Source organism: Mobula hypostoma, chromosome 4 (genome assembly GCF_963921235.1).
Source record: "Mobula hypostoma chromosome 4, sMobHyp1.1, whole genome shotgun sequence".
Lineage (NCBI taxonomy): Eukaryota > Metazoa > Chordata > Chondrichthyes > Myliobatiformes > Myliobatidae > Mobula > Mobula hypostoma.
Window position 1 is genome coordinate 117076004 of NC_086100.1, and position 26139 is coordinate 117102142.

The 26139-nt window shown below is 43.4% G+C and overlaps 1 protein-coding gene across 2 annotated transcripts in view; it reads right to left on the reverse strand.

The window, feature by feature from the left end:
* fstl5 (follistatin-like 5) overlaps window positions 1-26139 on the reverse strand; it is a 792341-nt gene that overhangs the window by 93865 nt on the left and 672337 nt on the right. The window contains exons 11-12 of one of the 2 annotated variants that reach the window (XM_063045028.1): window positions 1884-1910; window positions 1140-1258 (exon numbers count right to left, since the gene is read on the reverse strand). In XM_063045028.1, the coding sequence (XP_062901098.1) occupies window positions 1140-1258; window positions 1884-1910 (146 nt within the window). The remainder of the gene's footprint in view (window positions 1-1139; window positions 1259-1883; window positions 1911-26139) is intronic. The other variant, XM_063045029.1, reaches the window with a different exon arrangement.

Sequence of the window (26139 nt, forward strand, 5' to 3'; positions counted from 1 at the left end):
TTGTCGACATTAAGGAAGAGGTTTCTTGTCTGGTTCCAGGCCTTGAGCTCTTCCAACTCCTCTCTCTAGGCTGTCTCATTGGTCTGAGAGCAAGTCAGGCAGTGGCCACTTATGGAACAACTGGGCTTTATTAACTATATATGGGAAGGTTTCTCAGGTAAATCCCTCTGTTTAGTCCTGTATTCAGGCCTGTGCACGTGTAAAACTGACTCCCAAATACTGACTCCCAATTTCCTTCCAACCTTTGTCTCCTTACCACAAAGCAAATCCCAGGCCTCCTGAGGCCCAATCCACACTTCATACCCTAGATCTGGACCTCACTCCCAATTCTCAGTGCAAACTTGTGTATTCGCGGTAGATTGACTTCATTGAGGTTAACCTATCATGTACACACCAGGGTCTCTGCTGCCAGGCATCACCGTGAAAGTCAACTACCTTGATCCTGATGCTCCTAGATCCAGATGTTCTTTGGAGCACTACACTCCCTGACAGTCTTCAAATCACAAAACACTCTGATGTTCTGAGAATGTTGATGTTAACCAAGTATATGACAGGTGCATAACAAAATGATTATAGGGCCGTCACTTACTCTGTTTGCAGCCTGTTTTACTGGTATTCTCTAGTGTTCAAACCATTAGGCTTACACTGTTTTTCTTTCAAGCAATTCCATTCACACACTGACTGATTGGATTGCCTTCTAATGTTCCCTAAAAGACCCTCCTCATTGTGAAAAAGACAGCAGTGGTTCACAAGGTCTGCCCATTAAAACAAACATATATCCATCACAAACTGATCCTATTGGCATTCTCTGTAACACAAGAATGAATTCAAATGCAAAATCATACTTTGTTAATATTTCAGGTGCTATTTATTCACTCTATAAATACAATGATTTCTCTCTTGAAAGAAAATAAAATGACAAATTAATTGCTGGTTTATCCAAGGAAAAGCAATGTTGCAACTGGATGGGGCAAGCTTTAGAAAGTGAGAGAAGACACAGATTTCTAGTGGTGACTAGCTCAGTTTGAAGACACAACAAATGTGGAGCCTGGGCTAGCAGCATTGCAGGAAATGGTGACATTCCTTGACATTGCTCCATGAATCAATAGCTTTGAATGCAATTACAGAAAGACAATTACCTGATGCCCTAGGAGTTTCTCCGAGGGCTTAATGTGCCTCTGAATCTCACATTCAATTGGCTGAATCACCTTGATCCCATCTTCATAAAATATATAGAACATGTTTCCTACTCCCAACCCTAGTGAGAGACAAAACATGAAAAGCAGGTTTAAAAGATAAAAGGAAATATTACAACACAGGAGATGGAAATTAGAACAAATAAGGCTGGAAGTGCACATTCAATCAGTAAGCAGGAAAAAAAAAGGGAAAATTCACCTATCATTGCCACCATTGCCACTATGCTACTTCCTGAACTATATTGAGGAAGATCCCACTGAAATTAACATTGTAGTCTTTTTCCAGAAGCTGGCTGACCAATTATGCACTTCCCTTGTTTATTTTTAAAAGCAGTATAAATTCTAGTGTATAAACAATCTATATTTAGACCAGATGCAATGCATAATTTTTTTTACAGTGGTTCAATGTGACCCGGGTAAACAATAATCTATAGCATTGGTCTAAGCTATTAAACATTCTCTAGAGAATTTTATAGCACTACTGCTATTAATGGCCAGCAGTTATGTACTTGCTATTACAAAATGTCCCAAGGGTAATTTACTATTTACCAACAGTACTTATTTAAATGTTTGGATGGAAACATTCATAGCAATAGCTTTAATGATAAATCAATTTTTAACAATTACTCCAGTAATGGAAAGGTGACAAGTACATAATCACTACAAGACAAGAACTTGCTTCAGTACCTTCCTCTCGCCACAGTATGTTTGCAACTGCAGCATCAAGAAAACAGAGAGAGCCAGAGTGTGATTAAACAGCTGCGAAAATATTAATTTCAACAACAAGCCAAAATGTCATAACTGACAATGTTAGATAGCAATGGTAATTTTTAACAAGACCGACAGAAATAAGCCATGCACAAAGTGTTCAGAAAATGTTCCAATATATTCCCAATGGTGGGAGCATCCTGAGAGAAATAAAATGATCTTACAGCTTTATTTATCAGAAAGCGGGTAAGTGCGGTAGCCACTGTTCTAACTCTTATCTCTCCTTGGAAAATTATAAATGTAAAATACGTAGCCATATAATTTCTGATAACTTACTGTACTTTAACCTTTCCTTAAATATTATCAGATATAGAGCATAAATAATCTCATTCAAATTTCGTGGTCTCTAAGAGAAAAATTGAAATATCCACGTATTCCTAGAGCTCAGGGATTAAATGTCAAAGGTAATAATAACAGTAATAATAAGTACTTTATTGATCCTGAGTGGGAAATTATTTCATTACAGCAGCAACATTTAAAAACACACTTAGCGATAATAATAAATATAATAATAATATTAACTAATAATAAAGCACCAAATAATAATGAACAAAATAATAAAGTAGAGACTATTGTACTCTGATATGTGTTCTCCTGTTGTACAGAGATGAAATGTTGTATATGCTTATTGCATTGGATAGGAAAGATTTTCTGTAGCGATCCTTGTGAGCGCAGAGCTGAATGAGCCTGTTCGAAAGGGTGCTCTGCTGCTTTTTCAGTCGGTCATGGAGAGGATGTGCCTGATTGTCCATAATGGATAACAATTTGTTTAGTGACCTCCTTTCCACCACTAACTCAAGAGCGTCTGGGTTGTATCCAAGGACGGATCCAGCCTTTTTGATGAGTTTATTTAGTCTTTTTGCATCACCAGTACCGATGCTGCTCCCCAACATAAAGCCGCAAAGACGACTGCACTCACTACAACAGACTGGTAAAAGATCTATAATATCCTGCTGCACACATTGGAGAATCTCAGCTTCCTTAGAAATTAGACTCTGCACATCCCTTTCTTGTAAACAGTCTAGTTTTCCACTCAAGTCTGTTGTCGAGGTGACCACCCAAGTATTTGCACTCCTTCACCACCTCAATTTCTCCTCCCAGAATGTATGCAGGACACTTCACAGTCCTCTTCTTCCTAAAATCAATTGTCTTCTCCCCAGTTTTGGCCACATTCAGGAGCAGGTGGTTCCTCCGGCACCATTCCACAAACCTGTCCACCAGTCCTCTGTACTCTGACTTCTGCTCATCTCTGATAAACACAACCACCGCAGAGTCATCTGAGAAAATTTGCAAGTGACAAGACTCAGATTTGTACTGAAAGTCTGAGCTGTACAGTGTGAACAGAAACAGAGACAGGACAGTCCCTTGTGGGGCTCCAGTGTCACTTACCACCATCTCAGACAGAGAACTACCCCAGGTGTAGAAACTGAGGTCTATCTGTCGGGTAGTCAGTAATCCAGGAGACAGTGGATTTGTCTATGCCTATCCTTTGCAACTTCTCACTCAGAAGTGGCTGAATTGTATTGAAGGCACTAGGGAAATCAAGAAATGAGATTCTCACAATGCCACAGCATCATCCAGGTGGGAGTGAGCTCTCTGAACAGGTAGATGATGGCATCATCCACTCCCGCATGGGGTTGGTAGGGAAACTGTAGCGGGTCCACTGAAAATCTCACCTGTGGTACAAGGTACGTCAGGACCAGCCGCTCCAGCACCTTCATCACATGAGATGTGAGGGCAATTGGTCTGTAGTCATTAAGATCAGATGGAGTCACCATCTTGGGTACAGGAACTAAGCAGGAAGTTTTCCATAGCACTGGCATCTTTTCCTGACTCAGACTCAAATTGTAAAGATGCTGCAAAATACCAGACAGCTGGCACACCCAGGCCTTCAATACCCTGGGCTGATACCATCTGGTCCAGCAGCTTTGCCTTGATGTCGTCTCTCCAGCTGTCTCCTAACCTGACCTGCAGTCACAATCAGGTGGGGGAGGGTGGTCACCCCCATGGAGATAGGATACCCCAAAGTTGAGGGGTTTGGAACACAAGCATTCACCAGAGGGGAGGGAGGGGTGTAGGGAGAAAGCTTCAGGGGCAGAGAGGGTGTGTGGTTTGGGCACATGGAGGAGGGGACAGCAAGAGGTCCCATGCTGAACCTGGTGAAAAACAAGTTCAGTTCGTTGGCCCTATCCAGGCAGCCCTCCATCTTCCTTTCCTTAATCTTGATCTGCTTCATGCCCAACCACACGTCCCCTGTGCTATTGTGCTGGAGCTTGTACTCCAGCTTCCTCTTGTAGGATTCTTTGCCCTCCCTCAGCTTTATCATCAGTTCACTCTGTACTCACCTCAGTACTTGTCTTTCTCCAGACTTGAAGATTTTCTTCTTCATATTCAAAACTTCTTGCAGGTCACTGGTGATGCAGGGCTTGTTGTTGGGGAGGCAACATACAGTCCTGGCTGGCAAGATGGTGTTCTCACAGAATTTGATATAGTCTGTGATACAATCAGTCATTTTGTTAATGTCCTCCCTGTGTGGCTCACATAACACACCCCAGTCCATCCTCTCAAAGCATTCCTGTAGTGTCTCATTAACATCCTGATCCACCTCCTTAGAATCCTTGTTGCCACAGGCTGCCGCTGGACAAGAGGTACGTACCTGGGTGTTAGCAGGACCAGGCTGTGATCAGATCTGTCAAGTCGGGGGAAAGTAGAGGCACGGTATGTGTCCTTTACATTCGCATAAAGAAGGTCCAGTGTTCCATTGTCCCATGTAGGGCAGCTGACATATTGACAAAATATTGGTATTGTTGCCTCGATTAAAATTCCCAGTAACAGCCACAAAAGCATTGGGATATTGAGTTTGCATTCTAGTGACGGCCAAAGGAACAGCATAGCACGTTACATTCAGAGGAACACGAGGGAAAACGTCTTTACTCAGAGGGTCGTGAAAGTGTGGAACGAGCTGCCAGTACAAGTGGTGCACGTGAGTTCAATTTCAACATTTAAGGGAAGTTTGGGGAAGTACATGGATGGTAGGGGTATGGAGGGCTATAGTTGCAGTGCAGGTTGATGGGAGTAGGCAGCTTAAATGGCACGGTACAGACTAGATGGGGCAAAAGGCCTGTTTCTGTGTTGTACTTTTCTATAACTCTATCAATCTATGTACTATGGTCCAAAATAATCCAACTGGAATTCAATTTTGATTACAGCAACAGAGTTTAAATGCAATCTAAATTAACCCCAATTATGGCAATTTTAAAGATGCAGTATGTACCATGCTATAAAACAATAGATCGGAACTACTGATGAATTCTTCCCATGGAGTAATGATGGAATGTTAATCTAAATTGATAGATGTACTGAATAGCACTTCAGTACTTCAAACTCAAAGAGGTCAATAGCTGCCTACAGTAAATTACCTTTAATAGTGATGTTGTGATGTAATTAAAGGATTGTCACAAATTACTATCTCTTTACCCAACACGGATTGTCTTTGATCAGTACGAAGATATTTTGAAGAGAAAATTTGATGTGAAAGGGAAAAAAGTTTTTTAAACAGTAGGGCAGAATTAGAATGTCTACCTTGATCAGACGTGAGAGTGTGGCCAAAACTGAAGGAGAATGTGAAAAGGTGGAGTGAATTATTTTTGGCTCGACTTGAGGAGCATACAGAAAAATGTGGTTTCAAAAAATTAGAAAAGACAAGTATTTTCATGAGGAAGGAGTCACAACCTTCTGATGTACATAACTGGAGCAAAATCTCAAAGACTTGTCTTTGCACTGTTTTCCAAGGATGGCTGACAATTTTAAAGCAAATTTGTGTCGTAATATTTTGAGTATTCCCACAAACATTATACAAGAAACTGTAACTCAAGAATAGAGCATTTACTCATTAGGTCAATTTCTCCAGAAATTTTGCTCACCCAAATTCTCTACAAGTCACAAACTTCTTTCATTTCTTCAACATAGGTTGTAGTATTTTTTTCCATCAATATGGATTGAAAGGGATGGATGATATTAGGTTAATTAGTGACAGTGGCAAACAGCAAAATAAGTAATCATTCCATTTGAATCTGCTCGAATTAGTTGTCCCAAACATTCAGAAAATGTCATTGTTATTATTTCAGCCGAAGGAACAATAGATTTGGAAAGTACTATTTAACTCTCATTATGAATAAAAATATATAAAATTGTATTTGCTATCAATATTTTTCAGTGAATGAGTCTCTAAATACTGTTATTGGTCACAATACCACCAAACATGCTTCTTTCTAAATACTAAAATAATCTAGGGAACAATCTCTGTTTTGTGATCTACAAGTTCTCTAACGATTTTTTGGGATATGTTCTTAGTGCTTAAAAAAAGCACAGTATACTACTGGTGCAGTAAGACATTAGAGCATCATAGAATGGCTACAGCTGAGGAGGAAATGGGCCATTTGGCCCATCATAAGCATGCCAGCTCTCTACCAGAGCAGCATTCTAGTTTCCGCCACTGGCCTTTTCTGTTGAACTCCAGTCTGATAAATTTATTGCGGCAAACAAGATGCTCGCCTAAAGGGGAAGTCTAACATCTGCAGTCTCTTATGCATTCTGTTATGTAGCTAAGAAAAAAAATAAGATAACATGCCTGAAGGACAATGACTAGTGGTTCTGACATCCGTCATCACGAAGTTCTTCAAGGGGTTGGTCAAGGCTTGAATTAACTTCAGCCTTCCGGACAACTTTGAGCTACTGCAATTCACCTACCACCAAAACAGGTCTACAGCGGATGCAATCTCCAAGGCTCTCCACTCATCCCTGGAGCATATGGACAGTAGAGACAACTATATTATACTATAGTTTATTGACTACAGCTGTGCCTTCAACACTATAATTCTAAGCAAACTCATTTCCAAACGTTGGACCCTGTAAGTCAACACCTCACTCTGCGATTAGATTTTTGACTTCCAGACCAAACGAGCACAATAAGGAAGATAGGCAGTAGCAACTCCAGCAAGATTATTCTAAACACGGGCCTCCAGAAGGTTGCGTGCTCAGCTCCCTACTGTAGTCCCTAAACACTTATGACTGCACGAGATCCATCTACAAGTTTGCAGATGATACCACTGTAGTGGACTATATTTCAAATAATGTGTCAGAGTACAGGAGGGAGATAGCTTAGTAAAATTTTTAATGATAACAACCTTTTCTTCAAAGTCAACAAAGCAAAACAGCTAGTCAGTAACTGCAAGAAGGGGGCAGTGCACTTGCTCCTGACTTTATCAAGAGTATTGAAGCTGAAAGATTTGAGAGCTTCAAGTTCATAGGAGTAAACATCACTAGTAGCCCGTCTTGTCCAATCACACAGATACCATGGCCAGAAAGCTCACCAATGCCTCTACTTCCTCAGGAGGCTAAAGAATGCTGGCATATTCCCATTGACCTTTACCAGTTTTTAATGTTGCACCACAGAAAGCATCCTATCTCAAATGGTTGAAATGGTTCAATTTAATATCAGATAATATATGCAGTATACAACCTGAAATTCTTACTCTTCACAGACATCCACGAAAGAAGAAACTCCATAGAATTTTAATATATATTATTTCTGTTTTTGCACGACTTTTAATCTATTCAACATTCATATACTGTAATTGATTTACTTATTTGTTTATATTTACTTTTTTCCTTCTATATTACGTATTGCATTGAACTGCTGCTGACAAATTAACAAATTTCATGACACATGCCGGTGATAATAAACCTGATTCTGATTCCCAATGGTAGGATAGAAACATCAGAACCCTGAAGGCCTCCTCTCCCTCCCTCGCACAAGCAGCAACAGAAGCATTAACCCTCCCCCCCCCCACTTGTGCCAACAGAAGCACAAACACCACACTGCCCCCCCTCCCAACCATCATGCAATCAATACGAAAAGCCCCCAAGGAGACCTTGATCTGGAGTCCATCAAGAGCATAACCCAGCACTTCGGTCTCTCAGATAGGCTCTCTCTCCTCATTGAGCAGAGAGAGGTTGCTCCTGCAACAATGAGAGCGGCAAGAGTAACTCACTGTTCCAATGTTACAATCTTCTGCGCCACCTCTCCAAGCCCCCCGCACCTGAAGACCAACAGGCTCTCACTCACCCTCAAAAGAACGAGATGAATGGCTTGGTATGGCAAATACTCTGCAGGCAACCATGAGAAACTGCAGAAAATTGTGGACACAGCTCAGTACGTCATGGAAATCAGACTCCCTTCCACGGTCTCTGTTTATACTTCGCACGGCTTCTATCAAGAGCCAGCATTATCAAAGAACCCACCTACCCTAAACATTCTCTCTTTCCCCCTCTCAGCAACAGGCAGAAGGTACAAAAGTCTGAAAGCACGGACCACCGGCTCATGGACATCTCCCTCCCTGCTGTTTTAAGACTATCAAATGGTTCCCCAGTATGATAAAATGGACTACTGACATCATAATCTACCAGGTTATGACCTTGCACCTCATTGTCTATATGCAATGCACATTTTCTATAGCTGTTGCACTTATACCTGTTTTCTATAGGCATTACACTTTATATTTTGTATTCTGTTATTGTTTTACCTTGCTCTACCTCAAAACACCGTGTAATGATGAGATCTTTGTGAGCAGCATGCAAGACAAGCTTTTCAGTGTATCTCAGTACATGAGACAATAAACCAATTATAATTCAAAAATTCTTTGTTAAATTGCTTGAAATACTAATGACGTTTGCAGTCATAATTACTGCAATGAAAGCTTGAATCAAGGAGTTACAAATATTTCAGGCTGAATGGATGAAAATGGCCTTGTGTTTAAATTGAACTTATTTTCTGGCTTCAGGCAGTGCTATTTTTTTCACCCAGCACGTCTGGTTAAATAAACAGTAGATGTTGCAACATGCTTAAGGGTGACACATAATTCTCCAGACAAATTGTGCCCAATGATTAGAAATTAGTTGTAGCTGCTCACAGCAGCTGATCTACAACAATGTGTTGCCTGGATCTTCTTGGTAAATATTATTTAAATTCTTTTATAATCCATTTAAACAGAGCAAGCCCGGGACTCCAGTGAACATTATTCAAACTGGCTGACAGATTCAGAGCATCAGCAAGGCTCCAAGACCAAATTCATTTCACTGGGGATTGCAAGGCTGCAGATAAATTTTGAAGTGTATTATCTATATACTTCATGTTTCCTGATATTTCCTTGGCCCAGGCTACTGTAATCTGTGATGATTCAGAATATTGCAGACAGCCTGTGTCAATAATACTTGGCTGAAATACTCTGACTGTGCTTAGTAGTAAGCTGTCGTAAATTGGCATTTTACATATTTAAATAAGAATAGGATTATATAGAATTATATAAGCACTATGATGGGTCCTTTTACACTTTGCTTAAACCTTCTTTACTCATCTACATCAATTTGCATAACTTTCTAGCCCTTCTGCAGTTTACACTTTAAAAATAATTTGCAATCCAAATGGCATCTTTTTACATTACTTTAAGGATTCCAGCAAGTCCAAATACTAATTGTTGTTGTTGTTCCTTTTTGTGTCTGCGTGGTTTTTTTTTTGCTGTTTCCTTAGCATTTGTCTGTTTTTTACAAGGCCGAGTTGCCAGCTCAACACCCAAGCTAGCATGGATGGAAAGCCGGTCGGATTCGAACCTGGAACCATTCGGCTCGAAGTCCATTGCTGATGCCACTACACCACCAGCCTGAAATACTAATTACAAGAGCACAATATGGGAAAGCTTGTGTAGCTGGACAAATTTCATCTCTCTTCCCCTTTTAATGTTTGTAATGGAGTGGTGTGCACAACCAAAATTGTGAACTTACGGCTACCTGTCTGACATTTTAAATTTTGATAAATGTACAGAACTGCATTAATTGCAAATTAGGACTAAATGATGTCTTTACAATCACAGAATTATTGGCTCTATCTGGTAGCAATTCTGGTTCTTGAAATAGCCACACATCTCAATGCATTGTTGCAACAAAATGGAAAACACCCAGTTTCAACTTTATTTAAGGAATCTCAGTTGCAGCAAGGGAAAGCTTGAAACAAGTTTGAAATAAAATTGACAGCAGTCACATGTGAACATCGAGCCTTAAATTCTTCCATCCTTTAATGCCTTTGACAATCAGGTTCTTCTTTGAAGAAATAACAGGCACAGGTCAGTGGATGCTGTTTGACATGAGATTGCTGAACAAGATTAGAGCCTATGGTATTACAGGAAAGATATAGGCATGGATAGAAGATTGGCTGACTGGCAGAAGGTAATGAATGGGAATAAAGGGACCCTTTTCCAGATGGCTGCCATTGACAAGTGGTGTTTCCCAGAGGTTGTTGTTGTGTCTGCTACTTTTCACTTGCTATGTTAATGATCTGGATAATGGAATTAATAGCTTTGTGGTCCAGCTTGCGGATAGTAGGTTGAGGGGTAGGTAGTGTTGAGGAAGCAGGCGGTATGCAGAAGGACTTGGGCAGATTAGAATGGGCAAAGTAGTGGGAGATGGAACACAGTGTAGGGCAGCGTACACTTTCTTAGAAGGAATAAATGTGTAGACTACGTTCTAAATGGAGAGTGAACTCAGAAACTGGAGTTGCAAAGGTGGGAATTGGGAGGAGCAAGGAAAGATGGTGCCAGAGGTTTTTGTAGACCCAGGTGACTTCTTCCAGATTGTCCACAAAACAGTTTATTCTTCCTTTCTTATGTCTTTCTTTTCAAGGTGGCCGGGATTCTGTCAGAGCCCGTGACCTACAGTTCAAACTATGTTTTTCCGCAAGTGGTGAGTTTTTGCACTGGCAGTTCGATATCTCCAGGAGCGGTCTGGAAGATGTGCACTTTTTGGGTTGGGGGGAGCCGGTGCAGCCCCGTAGATGACCCTACTCCTTTCTGATTTCCCCAACCGAAGCACTGTAGAAGACGGGAACATTGAGACAGCAGGCAGTGGAAGAAAGCCCCTGTACTCAAGTGATACTTCTCCCTGTCTCTCTCTCTCTCTCTCTCTCACTCTCTCTCTTGATGGAGGGGGAAAACCTGTTGGTCTCCGAGCCAGAGTGGGGGGGGGGGGAGATTTGGAGAAGTGACACAGAAGATTGTAACATCGGAACAGAGAGCTATTTGTCTCTCACCCTCGTTGTTGTAGGAGTGACCTCTCTCTCCCTCACTGGTGAGAGAGAGCCTATCTGAGATACCAAAGTCCTTTGTTATGGACTGTAGTTTTTGATGGACTTTAGATCATGGTCTCTTTGGGAACTTTTACTATTGATTGCATGGTGCGGTGGGAGGGGCTGAGCTTCTGCTGGTGCAAGTGAGGAAAGGGGGAGGGTCAATGCTCCTGTTGCTGCTTGTGTGTGGGAGGGGGTGGGGCCTTTGGGGTTCTGATATTACAATCATTCAGTTTTGGGGCTTCTTGTTTCATGGATATCTCTGTGAAGAGTAAGAATTTCAGGTTGTATACTGTAGACATTCTTGGATGTTAAATTAAACCACTTGAAAGGGATTTTGGAGTCCTGGTACATGATTTCCTAAAGATTAATTTGCTGGTTGAGTCATAAGTAAGGAAGGCAAATAAAACGTTAATATTCATTTCCAGAAGACGAGAATATAAAAGCAGGGACGTGATGCTGAGGCTTTACAAGACATGGGTCAGAGTAATTTTAGAGCTTCGTGAGCAGCTTTGGGCACCATATCCAAGAAATGATTCACTGGTATTGGAGAAGGTCCAGAGGAGGTTCACAAGAATAATCCTGGGAATAAAAGGGTTAAGCATTTGATGGCTCTGGGCCTGCACTCACCAGAGTTTCAGAGAATGATGGGGAATCTCAATCAAATCTATTGAATATTGAAAAGCCTAGAACAGATAGAGTAAACTGTATGTGCAAAAGATGTTTCAAATAGGGGAGAGTACATATATGACCAGAAGTCACATCCTTAGAGTGGAAGACCGTGGCTTTAGAAGAGAGATGAAGAGGAATTTCTTTAGTCAGAAGGTGGTGAATCCGTGAAAATTATTGCCATGGATGGCTGTGGGGACCAAGTCACTGGTTGATAGGTTCTTTTTATTGGTAAGGGTGTCAAATGCGAGGGGGTAAAGGTAGGAGAATGAGGGAAACTAAATCAGCCATGATTGAATGTCAGAGTAGGTTGAGGGGCCGAATGGCTTAATTCTGTTCCTACAGTATGTCTTATAGTCTTATGGTCTCAAAGCAGCTGTAAACTTCTAACCTTAAACTCTTCCATCATCTAATAGAAGTTATAAATTGTCTTTTTCATATTTAGCGTTCCACTTTAGCTGAAGATAAAATCATAAATTATACTAACTATTTCTAAAGGATTTGGAATTAATTCCAAGTTTGAAATTTTGGAAATACATTTATTAATATGCTTAAAATATCAATTGTTTAATACCAGACAAAAGTCATTGATTTGCAAATTGGATGATAACAATGCAGTGGGAATCTCAAGATCTATGGTGCTTTTCATCATGACTGACAAGTTAGAAGGGACAGACTGAAGGCATTCTGATGAATGCTGGAAAAATATTTTAAAAAATCAATTTTCTGTATTCTATGGTGCAGAATGTAACCTGATAGCACAGCAGCAGAAATCCCAAAGATTTGAAGAGATATTGACAGAGTGCAAATAGCAATGTCAAGAAGCCATGTGTCCTGATTATACCAATTATTAAAGCATTGATGAAATGGATGAAGGCAATCTGAGGTAAAATTTACAGTTTAAATAGAATGCGATACTACTGGAAGAGAAATTGGTCTTTGTTGTTGCCATTTCACTGACAGAAATGAACTAATTCCGGAGAGCTCTCTTCTGTACCTAGAATCCTTGAAAAAGGTCTGCCACAAAACTGGTCTTGGATCACATCCAGGCATTCAACAATTTCATGTGGAACATGGCTCAGGAGTTGGGGGCAGAGGAGACACTTCCAATGAAAGTCAAAACTGGGTAACAATCAGTTTTCAATTTGTTCATGAGTTGAAAAATACATTTAAAAAACACTCTATGGTCAGGACAGCTTCACAATATTGCAATAGCATCAAAACTGCTCCAGAGTGATTATAAAGAACAACTTCTAGAAATGGAGAAAGAGAAAAAACTAGTTATGTCAATCATAGGAACATATGTATCTTGACTGTTGAAAATAACATTAGGGGAGCTTCTTCATACCTACAGATGCTAACAAATTGAGCATCTTAACCCTGGTATGGTCTATATTTAAGAGGTGGCCAGCTGCATTTCTCAGGAGTAAGTGTGGCCTAACCAGTGGCAGTCAGGAGGACATATCTTCTATATTTTACCATTATTCAGAGCCCAGAGGAATGGGATTGGGAATGGGAATGTTCACAAGACTCCTGAGGGATAATGCCATCCCAAGTGACTGATACCCTGCCCCATTATCTTTTCACAAACAAGAGAATATCTGCAGATGCTGGAAATCCAAGCAACACAGACAAAATGCTGGAGGAACTCAGCAGACCAGGCAGCATCTATGGAAAAAAGTACAGTCAACACCTCAGGCCTAGTCCCTTCAGTAGGACAGGAGAAAAGAAGATGAGGAGTGGAGTTAAAAGGTGGGGGAAGGAGAAACTTAAGGTGATAGATAAAACTGGGATGAGGATGGGTGAAGTAAAGAGCTGGGAAGTTGACTGGTGAAAGAGGTTCAGGGCTGGAGAAGAGGGAATTTAATAGGAGAGGACAGAAGGCCATGGAATAAAGGAAAGGGGGAAGGAGCACCAGAGGGAGGTGATGGGCCGGCAAGTAGATTAGGTGAGAGAGGGAAAGGGGGAGCGGGACTGGTGAAGGAGGGTGGGGGTGGCATTACCACAAGTTCAAGAAATCGATGTTCATGCCATCAGGTTGGAGGCTACCCAGACGTAATATAAAGTGTTATTCCTCCAACCTGAGTGTGGCCTCATTGCAACAGTAGAGGAGGCCATGGATATATCAGAATGGGAATGGGAAGCGGAATTAAAATGGGTGGCCACTGGGAGATCGAGCTTTTTCTAGCAGACAGAGTGTAGGTGCTCGGTAAAGCGGTCCCCCAATCTACATTGGGTCTCACCAATATACAAGAGGCCTCACTGGGAGAAGCAGACACAGTAGATAACCCCAAAAGAGTCACAGGTGAAGTGTCGCCTCAACGGGAAGGACTGTTTGGGGTCCTGAATGGTAGTGAGGGAGGAGGTGTAGGGGCAGTTGTAGGACTTGTTCCACTTGCAAGGATAAGTGCCAGCAGTGAGATCAGCAGGGAGGGACAAATGGACGAGGGAGTTGGGTATGGAGCAATCCCTGCAGAAAGCAGAAAGTAGGGGGAAGCGGAAGATGAGCTCGGTAGTGGAATCCTGTTGGAGATGGCGGAATTTGAGCAGAATTATGTGCTGGACGTGGAAGCTGGTGAGGTAGTAGGTGAAGACAAGAGGAACCCTATCCCTGGTAGGGTTTTGGTAGGATGGGGTGAGAGCAGATGTGCATGAAATGGAAGAGGACAGTATTGATGGTGGAGGAAAAGAAGCCTCTTTCTTTGAAGAAGGAGGACATCTTCTTCACTCTGGAATGAAAATCCTCATCCAGAGAGGAGTTGCAGTGGAGACGGAGGAACTGAGAGAAGGGGATGGCGATTTTGCAAGTAACAGGATGGGAAGAGGTATAGTTCGGGGAGCTGTGAGAATCAAATGGCTTATAATAGATATCAGTAGATGAGCTGTCTCCAGAGATAGAGACAGAAAGATTGTGAATGGGGAGGGAGGTGTTGGAAATGGACCAGGTAAAATTGAGGGCAGGGTGGAAGTTGGATGCAAAGTGGATGAAGTTGACGAGTTCCACATGGGTGCTGGAAGAAACACCAATGAAGTCGTCAATGTAATGTTGGAAAAGTGGGGGGCGGCCACCAGTGTGGGCTTCAAACATAGACTGTTCCACGCAGCCAACATAAAGGCAGGCATGTCTTTATGGGACCCATGCACGTGCCCATGGCTGCACGTTTTGTTTGAAGGAAGTGGGAGGAGCCAAAGGAGAAACTATTAAGTTTGAGGGCAAGTTCCGCTAGACAGTGAAGAGTGGTAGTGGAGGGGAACTAGTTGGATCTGGTGTCCAGAAAAAAACACGGAGAGCTTTGAGGCCTTCCTGGTGGGGGAAATTATCTTTTTCTAATTCCTCCCACAACTGACAGCAGCAGCTGATAAAGAGAAACAATGCAAACTGGTACTGCAGTTACATCCTCCATTCTGCTGTGAAGGCATAGAGCACACAAACAGATCCTTGGGCAATGTTGGTGGTTTCTTGTTTGTACTTGAATAACTAAAAGAATTAAAGACTGTAGAAAAGCTACATAGTGGAGATCCATGATGAGGCAAAGTGATTCCATTAGGCTCATGAAGCAGTCAAAAGACCAGGCTGTAAGTCACGTTCTGAAAGCTTTTACTTTAACATAGTTAATGTTCTAACTGAGAGATTGCCACTTGATTTTGATAAACATCGGCCTGTCAAACCAGTTGCAACTGAACACATATCTGTTTATTTTATGAACATTCTGTGTAGAAAATTGTACTAGAAATGGATCAATTTAATGGCAAAAATGCTTATCATTTAACTGCCTCATATATGACATGCATGAGGCTGAATAGATAGACAAATAGGAAACTAATTCTGCTGTGGAATTACTCCACTGGAAACTGGCTGCTAAAACAGTAATTGCATTGTCCTTCTCATTTTAGAGTTCAATGAGAAAAATAAGCACAGTGCCTCTTCCCCCAATGTCTACCCTCATCGTTTATTTCTCAGTCTTGCATCTGGCCATTCAAAATATCATTGCAATTTATTTGTTTGTCATTGCTACTTCATTTACCTCTTATTGTTTGCAATCTTTCTTCAATTTAGTGTCAACTACAGGAGTGTACATATCTGCTTGCTGCAGGTCGTTCAAATCTATGTTAAACAATTAAAGACCAGAACTCTTTGACTGGGCACTCTGAAGTGGATCTCTTGCTGTGTCAACTCATGTTTATTCAATTTATTCAATGAGGGAATTTCTCTGAGTACAATTTTCTGAGCTTACGGCAAACCTGTCTCTTTCCCATAGATATAGCCACAGTGCCGCAGTGAATGCCTTAATGGAATAATTGGAAAAAGAGCTCAAACCCCACAATTGCATTTTAGAATTTCAAATTGGATTTAAAAAATCTTCAAGCTAAAAAACAAAATTGACATTAGCAAATTTAAGTCACAAGGCTGATGGATTATTGCAAAAATTTGACTGTTTTGCTGGCGGTGCAGGCTCGAAGGGCCGAATGGCCTACTCCTGCACCTATTTTCTATGTTTTCTATATTCATTAAAAGCCAGCCAATATTTAAGTTACAATATTGTCAGCTTTCGAGTGACTTATGAAGTGGCCTTTCATGGTACTTAGAAACTCCTCCAGTTGGTCAGCCTGATCACTGCAATGGTTTAGTATAAAGAACCTTCTCTCGGCAACTAGATAAAGGATAACACATGCTGCTGATGAGAATGAAGAACAGAAAATGAAGCTTCTTACTCCACCCTTTCACATTGTTCCTATAAATTTTCTACCTCAGTTTTAGCCTTACCTGGATCATTGGTGACCAGACCAAAGTCATTTCCTGGAGAAGTTCCTTTTGCTCTGCACCCCTTTATCCCCAGGCAGTTACTAATTTCCCTTCTAATTCAATTTCTTCTACCTGCAAATAACTTTCAAATGGAACCTTTCTTTGAGAAACTTTGGAAGCTGTTGGAAACTGACTGTAAGCTCCATACCCCTGAGCATTGTCAGTACAGTTCTGACTACTCGCCTTTAGCCCAGCTATTTCATAGATCCCGTAGCTCCCCACTGCAAATACCACATGCATCATTAGTCTCACTCCTGAACCTGCTGCAGCTATATATTTGAACTTTCATTTTACAATTTCTCCAAATGCTCAGGCTCTGCTTTGCCCTTTTTGGCCTTCCACCTCATGCGATAAAGGTGGCAGAGATTTAAATTACTATTGGCAGAACCAGCAAAGGGAAATGAATATATTTAAGCATTCAAAATCAAAACTTAAATCTCAGATATCTGAATGTTATGAAAGCTTAATCAATAAAATAAGAATTTGTCTTAAGTACAAATTTAAAACCAACTTAGCTGCAGTATAAGGAGTATTTCAACAAGATAAATCATAAACGTGCAACAGGAGAAAATGCAGGCAAGAACCATCTCATAGCCAATTGGGATTTTGTTTTATTCATTATTAGGCCAGGCTGTCACGTTCTAATAATACCCATTCCAATTATCACTCATCCCTAATTGCCAACAAGCTGTTCAGCATTGTTGTGTATTTAATATGTATCTAAGTAATATTTGAGTAATCATGTATAGATATTGTTTGATTAAGCATTCTTGTTTATTTAAATAATTTATTGTGAGTTATAATTATAAATAAGTGAATTGCATATGTCATGACACTACCATGTGATATGTGTGTGCCTCGTTAAAAGTAAACTTGAAACTAGGCTCACATTTCTGACTCTTGTGTCTTTCTTTGAATTAGTTTAATGTTTTGAAGTTATGAAACATAACAAGTTCATTTTGGTAGGTCAGATATGATGGCAGAACATAATATTAATGGTAAGACTCTTGGCAGTGTGGAGGATCCGAGGGTTCTTGGAGTCCGAGTCCATAGCTGCTGTGCAGGTTGACTGTGTGGTTAAGAAGGCATACGGTCCATTGGCCTTCATCAATCATGGGACTGAGTTCAAGAGTCGAGAGGTAATGTTACAGCTATATAGGACCCTAATCAGACCCCATTAGGAGTACTGTGTTCAGTTCTGGTCACCTCACTACAGGGAGAATGTGGAAACTACAGAAAGTGTGCAGAGGAGATTTACAAGGATGTTGCCTGGATTGGGGAGCATGCCTTATAAGAATAGGTTGAGTGAGCTTGGCCTTTTCTTCTTGGAGCGACGGAGGATGAGAGGTTACCTGATCGAGGTGTATAAGATGAGAGGCATTGATCATGTGGATAGTCAGAGGCTTTTTCCCAGGGTTGAAATGGCTAACATGAGAGGGCACAGTTTTAAAGTACTTGGAAGTAGGTACAGAGGAGATGTCAGGGGTAAGTTTTTTTACACAGAGAGTGGTGATTGCGTGGAATGGGCTGCCGGCGACGGTGGTGGAGGCTGATACAATAGGGTCTTTTAAGAGGCTCTTGGATAGGTACATGGAGCTTAGAAAAATAGAGGGCTACGGGTAACCCTAGGTAATTTCTAAAGTAAGTAATGTTTGGCACAGCATTGTGGGCCAAAGGAGCTGTATGGTGCTGTAGGTTTTCTATGTTTCCAAGTGTCAGCAATATTGCTGAAAGCCTGGTGTTACATATAACCCACAGAGAAGTTAGCTACTGGATTTTATGATCTATGATAATAGGGAAGAAAATTTTCTTTGACCCTTACATACTGTTCGGGTCAAATTTGACCCATTTTGACACTTGACAGCAGTAAAAACACCCTAAATGCCATTTTTTTTGCTGAAATTTGATGACTTTTCTTAAAGTGACACAAAATGCTCAAAAATGAAAATATTTAAAAATTTTATACTTTTGTACAGGTGCTACAGATTTTTGTACATTGAGGCTGTTCCGGATCAAATTTGACTCTTATCTATTGAAATGGATTTTAGATCTCTGACACATTAATTAAGGATTAATCACCCATTTATTAATGTCAGATAGGCTATTTATACATTCTAAATAGATCTGTGATTCAAAATTTGGTATAGACACTTGTTATGAGGGGATTCTTGGGCCGGGTCAAAATTGACCAGGAACATACTGTGAAGGTATAGAATATGAACAGGTTGTCTGGATTAATCATATTAAGAAATGTTTCTTTAAGCATATTCTTCATTTTACTCTGTGTGAATTCATACACTAGACTATCAATCATATAGTGTGCCTGTTATGCAACAATGTCAAAATGTCTCAGACATTCAGGTCATAGTGTGAGTTTAAAGCCTCAGTCTGTAAATAATGTAAATATCCTGCCTTAAAAGCAAGCCATTAACTGGATATATTGCCTAACAATTTTATTATGCAGTCCAATACTTTCATGGACACTGCATTAGTTTTTCTTTATGGATTCTTGCTTAATTAACTGAACTTAAATTCCCCTGTTGCTGGAACATAATTTGAACTGCATCTCTGAATTATTAGCCCAGGCTGCTGAATTATCAACCCAGTTAAATAATCTTCATGTCACCATAACCACTGCAGATGAGAAATGTTGAAATATTAGAAGAATCAAAGTGAAGATCAGCCAATATTTGGCAGAGGGATTTGAAGGCATGATTAACCTGCGCCCACTTGGCCTAATGTAGTCAGGACATTAAATTTAATCTATATTATGGTAATGATGATTACAGTAGGCACTGTTTTTGACCTCAGCAGAGGGACCAATTTCAACAGTGGCCACCAGCGAAACCTACCTAAAGAAGCTTTATAGTGGAGATGCAGAAGGATCTGGTAGCTACTGTTTAGTGCAACAAATGGGGAGACAGAGGCAGCCATTTCCTGGAACTCCTGCATTATATCCATAGTGTCCATCTCAGACTTCTAGTTATAGGTCATTTTAACTCTCTGCCCTACTCAGACACTGATCAATCTGTCATTGGTCCTCTCCATATACAGGAAGCAAACTGGAAGGAAACTGTTTCATATTCTGCTTACAATATGATGGCATTGTGGCGACCCACTTTCTGGCACCCACGAACCGGCTCACGAAACAGCACGCGCAGGCAGAGGGCCGGCAGCAAAAAGGGCGCCAGGCCATCTTCACCAGCAGGGGGAAAATCCCGCGCGCAGAAAGGGTCTGGGAATATGCATTCCCCACAGTAGTCCCGCCCAGGGAGGGCGGGAACGGGAAGGCTTTAAAGCGGGCTGCGAAGTTTGAATAAATCTCTTTCATCGCAACTCTAACTCACCGACTCCGTGTGGTTATTGTAGCGCTGTGTGTAGCACATCGCTACAATTGGTGACCCCGACGGCCCAAACGATATTTGGACCAGAGATGACCGACGCTGCATCTGTTCACGCAGTTTCGTTAAAACTGCCAAGCTTCTGGACGCTGCGACCCCATTTATGGTTCGAACAAGCAGAAGCACAATTCCACATTCGGCAGATAACCTCGGAGTCCACTCGCTACTACTACCTGCTGAGCTCCCTCGACCAGGAGACTGCTGCACAAGTTGAGGAGTTTATACAGTCGCCCCCGGAGGACGGCAAATACACAGCATTCAAAGCCCTGCTCATAAGGACTTTCGGACTCTCACGGCGTGAACGAGCACGCCGCTTAATGCACCTGGATGGTTTGAGAGACAGGCCGCCATCAGCATTAATAAACGAGATGCTGGCCCTGGCTGAAGGACACAAACCCTGCCTCATGTTTGAGCAGGCGTTCCTAGAGCAACTGCCCGAGGACATATGCCTGCTGCTGTCCGACGCAGATTTCAGCAACCCCCGGGAGGTGGTGGCCCGAGCAGATGTGCTGTGGAATGCCAGGAAAGAGAGAGGGGCATCTGTCGCACAGATCACCAAGCCGCGTGCCCAACGACAGACCAGACCAGGCCCGGCAGCAGAACCTACAAAACCCGGCGACGGGAGTGAGGAGCCCAACGAAGAATGGTGTTTCTACCACCAGCGGTGGGGCACGGAGGCCCGCCGCTGCAGACCGCCCTGCAAATTCCCGGGAAACGCCAGGGCCAGCCGCCGCTGATGGCTACGGCGGCTAGCCATCAGGACAGCCTCCTGTACGTCTGGGACAAGCAGTCGGGACGCCGCTTTTTGGTCGACACCGGAGCGGAGATCAGCGTCTTACCTCCAACGAGTTACGACACCCGCAACAGAGAACCGGGACCCACCCTGAGGGCCGCTAATGGCAGCACAATACGAACCTACGGCACCCGCACGGTGCGGCTACAGTTCAGCTCCAGCCGGTTCACGTGGGACTTCACACTGGCCGCCGTGGCCCAACCACTGCTGGGGGCAGATTTTCTACGAGCCCACAGCCTGCTGGTCGACTTGCAAGGGAAGCGATTAGTCCACGCCAAGACTTTTCAAACGTTCTCCCTGGGTGAAGCACAGTTGCCAGCCCCACACCTGGACTCCATCACGCTGTCCGACGATGAATTCACCAGGGTCCTGGCGGATTTCCCATCAGTACTGACACCGCAGTTCACGGCAGCCATGCCCAGACACGGAGTACAGCACCACATCCCGACGCAGGGACCACCCCTCCACTCCCGTGCTCGAAGGCTTCCCCCGGACAAGCTCCGACTGGCGAAGGAGGAGTTCAAGAAGATGGAGGAATTAGGGATCATACGACGGTCCGACAGCCCATGGGCCTCCCCCCTTCACATGGTGCCCAAGGCAACGGGGGGGGCTGGAGACCATGCGGTGACTACCGCAGACTGAACGAGGCTACAACGCCAGACCGCTACCCTGTGCCGCACATTCAAGACTTCGCAGCAAACCTACACGGCGCAAGGATCTTTTCCAAGGTAGACCTCATCCGGGGATACCATCAAATCCCTGTACATCCGGACGACATCCCCAAAACAGCACTTATCACCCCGTTCGGACTTTTCGAATTCCTCCGAATGCCGTTTGGTCTAAAGAATGCCGCACAGACTTTCCAGCGGCTAATGGACGCGGTGGGACGCGACCTGGACATTGCATTCATCTATTTGGACGACATCCTCATAGCCAGCAGTAGTCGGCAGGAGCATCTGTCCCACCTCCGCCAGCTCTACTCCCGCCTGAGTGAATTCGGCCTTACAATCAATCCAGCCAAATGCCAGTTCGGACTCGACACCATCGACTTCCTGGGCCACAGGATTACTAAAGACGGGGCAACCCCGCTGCCCGCCAAGGTAGACGCGGTCCGCCACTTCCCCCGACCCAACACAATCAAAGGCTTGCCGGAATTCGTGGGTATGGTGAATTTCTACCACCGTTTCCTCCCCTCAGCAGCCCGAACCATGCGCCCCTTGTTCACTCTAATGTCGGGTAAGGGCAAGGACATTACCTGGAACGAAGAGGCCGCAACCGCTTTCGTTAAAACCAAAGAAGCCTTGGCAAACGCCGCGATGCTAGTGCACCCCAGAACGGATGTTCCTACTGCCCTCATGGTGGACACATCCAACACAGCAGTCGGTGGAGTGCTGGAACAACTCATCGAGGGTCGCTGGCAACCCCTGGCGTTCTTCAGCAAACACCTACGACCACCCGAACTCAAATACAGTGCTTTCGACCGGGAGCTATTGGCACTATACCTGGCAATCCGGCATTTCAGGTACTTCTTAGAAGGTAGGCCCTTCACCGCGTTCACAGACCAGAAACCGCTTACCTTTGCGTTCACTAAGGTGTCCGACCCCTGGTCGTCCCGCCAGCAGCGACATCTGTCCTACATCTCCGAGTACACGACGGACATCCGGCATGTCTCTGGAAAGAACAATATCGTGGCAGACGCACTTTCCAGACCTACCATACAGGCCCTGTCCCAGGGGGTGGACTATGCAGCACTGGCAGAGGCACAGCAGGCAGACGCTGAGATCCCCAGTTACAGGACTGCAGTCTCCGGTTTGCAGCTCCAAGACCTCCCCGTAGGCCCAGGTGAGAGGACCCTACTGTGTGATGTAGCTACTGGCCAACCCCGCCCCGTCGTCCCAGCAGCCTGGCGCCGGCGGGTGTTCGAATCCATTCACAACTTAGCGCACCCCTCCATCAGGACAACTGTCCGGCTGGTCTCCAACAGGTTCGTGTGGCATGGATTTCGTAAGCAGGTCAGTGAATGGGCCAAAACGTGTATGCAGTGCCAAACGGCCAAGGTGCAGCGGCACACCAAGGCTCCACCGCAGCGGTTCGAACCCACCCGCTGGAGGTTCGACCACATCCATGTGGATATCGTGGGGCCCCTGCCAGTGTCACGAGGAGCGCGGTACCTCCTAACTATGATAGACCGGTTCACCAGATGGCCAGAGGCAGTCCCGCTCAGCGACACCACCTCCGAATCCTGCGCCCGAGCACTGATCGCAACCTGGGTAGCACGCTTTGGGGTACCGGCCCACATTACCTCCGATAGGGGTGCCCAGTTCACCTCCAGCCTGTGGTCGGCTATGGCCAGACTTTTAGGAACACAGCTACACCACACAACTGCCTACCACCCACAGTCGAACGGACTAGTGGAGCGCTTCCACCGTCACCTGAAATCGGCTCTCATGGCCCGCCTGGAGGGGCCTAACTGGGTGGACCAACTTCCCTGGGTCCTGCTCGGAATCCGCACGGCGCCCAAAGAGGATCTACACACCTCGTCGGCCGAGTTGGTGTATGGCGCGCCCCTGGTCGTCCCAGGAGAGTTCATACCAGCCCCAAGGGGGCAAGAGGAAGAACCCACAGCAGTCCTGGACAGACTACGGGAGAGGCTCGGTAACCTGGCCCCCATACCCACTTCACAGCACAGACAGAGCCCGACCTGCGTACCCAAAGACCTGCAGAACTGTAAGTTCCTATTTGTACGACGGGGCGGACACCGGGCACCGCTACAGCGGCCCTACGAGGGGCCGTTTAAGGTGATCAGGAACAACGGGTCCACGTTCGTGCTGGACATTGGGGGGAGAGAGGAGGTTTTCACGGTGGACCGACTCAAACCGGCCCATGTGGACTTGGCGCAACCGGTCCAGGCTCAGGCACCGCGGCGCAGGGGCAGACCTCCCAAACAGAGGCCGATCCAGACTGTGGACATTGGGGGAGGTATCGCCGGTTCTGGGTGGGGGGTTATGTGGCGACCCACTTTCTGGCACCCACGAACCGGCTCACGAAACAGCACGCGCAGGCAGAGGGCCGGCAGCAAAAAGGGCGCCAGGCCATCTTCACCAGCAGGGGGAAAATCCCGCGCGCAGAAAGGGTCTGGGAATATGCATTCCCCACAGTAGTCCCGCCCAGAGAGGGCGGGAACGGGAAGGCTTTAAAGCGGGCCGCGAAGTTTGAATAAATCTCTTTCATCGCAACTCTAACTCACCGACTCCGTGTGGTTATTCTAGCGCTGTGTGTAGCACATCGCTACAGCATCATCATTGTATTTTCCATTTTCAGATAATTCACACCTCCCGTGTTCTTCTCCCACACACATTTTCATCAGTTAAGTTTCTTCTCCTTTTGTTCACCTTTCACATCCCGTCCCTATCCACCTCCCCATCACTTACCAGCCTCTGCAAAACTCCTCCCTCGAACTGTTAAAAACTGGCAATCTCTCCCCTTATCTCTGTAGTGTTTTGAATATTTCAGTAATATTGTAAATATATAGTTTGAATAAGGATTCTTTGCTTGCATAACTCATTGTGGGTTATATGTATGAAGTACGTGAATTGCATGTGCTGTTATGCTATCCCGTCATATTTGAGCGCCTCACTTTCTTTCTTTTTAAATCTTTTTATTGAGTAAGTATACAAAAAAGGTAAGCCATATAAACATTAATACAATGTTAAAGTATAATAAAATTCCAAAAGATAACAATACCAAAAAGAAAATACTACAAACAATGTAATTTAAGCATAAGAAACCAAGATAACATAATAGTATACTAGATTTTATATATATCAATGGAAAAAAAGAAAAAAAAAACCCCAAAAAAAAAACCCACCGTGCAACTAACTAAAAGCAAAGCAAAGCAATGGGCTAACTTGAAACCAAACAGAGTTAAACTTAAAATCACGTCCTCAATCCCGACCTCCATTAAAACAGTGAAGAGAAAACAAGAAGGGTAAATATTACATTAAATGAAAATATCGAATAAAAGGTCCCCAAATCTGTTCAAATTTAAATGAAGAATCATAAAGGTTACTTCTAATTTTCTCCAGATTCAAACATAAAATCGTCTGAGAAAACCAAAAAAAGGTAGTTGGAGCATTAAGCTCTTTCCAATGTTGTAAAATACATCTTTTCGCCATTAAAGTAAGAAATGCAATCATTCTACGGGCTGAAGGGGAAAGATTACTAGAAATTTTAGGTAGTCCAAAGATAGCAGTAATAGGGTGAGGAGAGATATCTATATTTAATACCTTAGAAATAATATTGAAAATATCTCTCCAAAAAGTTTCCAAAGTAGGGCAAGACCAAAACATATGAGTTAAAGAGGCTATCTGCCCCGAACATCTATCACAGAAAGGATTAATATGCGAGTAAAAACGCGCTAACTTATCTTTGGACATATGTGCTCTATGAACCACTTTAAATTGAATTAGGGAATGTTTAGCACAAATAGAGGAAGTATTAACTAATTGTAAAATCTGCCCCCAATCATCCACAGAAATGGTTGAGCGCCTCACTAAAGAAAAAGAAACTAAGCTCATGCTTTCCAGGCTCCTGTGTTTTTCTTTCGATTAGACTCTGGAGTTACAAGATATAACAGTGGCAATGAGGAAGTTTTGCAACAAAGCCAAGACAATCACCTACCTTTTGAAGTGCAGCACACTTTTCTCTTCAGAAGGGGAGAGACGTTCAGATTTTTAAAAAGGCAGAAAATGGAGAAAAATCATGGATTCGTAAACAGAGGGTACTGGGTGATAATAATAAATCAGAAAAAAGCAAAAATGGTTGGCTACATCGGAAAGCTAATCATGTTTGATTGCACAATAGATAACTGGATGATGTATTCTGAACAAATTGAGCGAACATGTTGGAGGAACCACATACCAGTCATTTAAGCATGGTGAAAATGAATGCATTGGCTTGAAGCTTTGCTTGATGGCCTTGGATAGATTAGCAGATCAAGCAGCTTGCCATGCACTGTTTGGGATGCCAGTATGTCCAGAAATGTAAAGAGCAGTATCTCTGCATCACTGTGAATGGCCTGGCAGAGGATTCATGTGGATTTTGCCGGACCATTCATGGGTACAAATTTCTTGGTAGTACTCAATGCACAAAAGGGAAACCAAAATGTGCAAACATTAAAAGTGAGCAGTAACATTCAGAACTGAAGTTCACAAAAGTGAATCCACAGCCATGAAGACTGTGATCACTGCATCTGATCCAGGAGCCAATTAGTTGCAGACCACATCCTCAGTTTAGTACAGAGATGAGTAAACCTTGTGAAGCAGCCAGCTGAA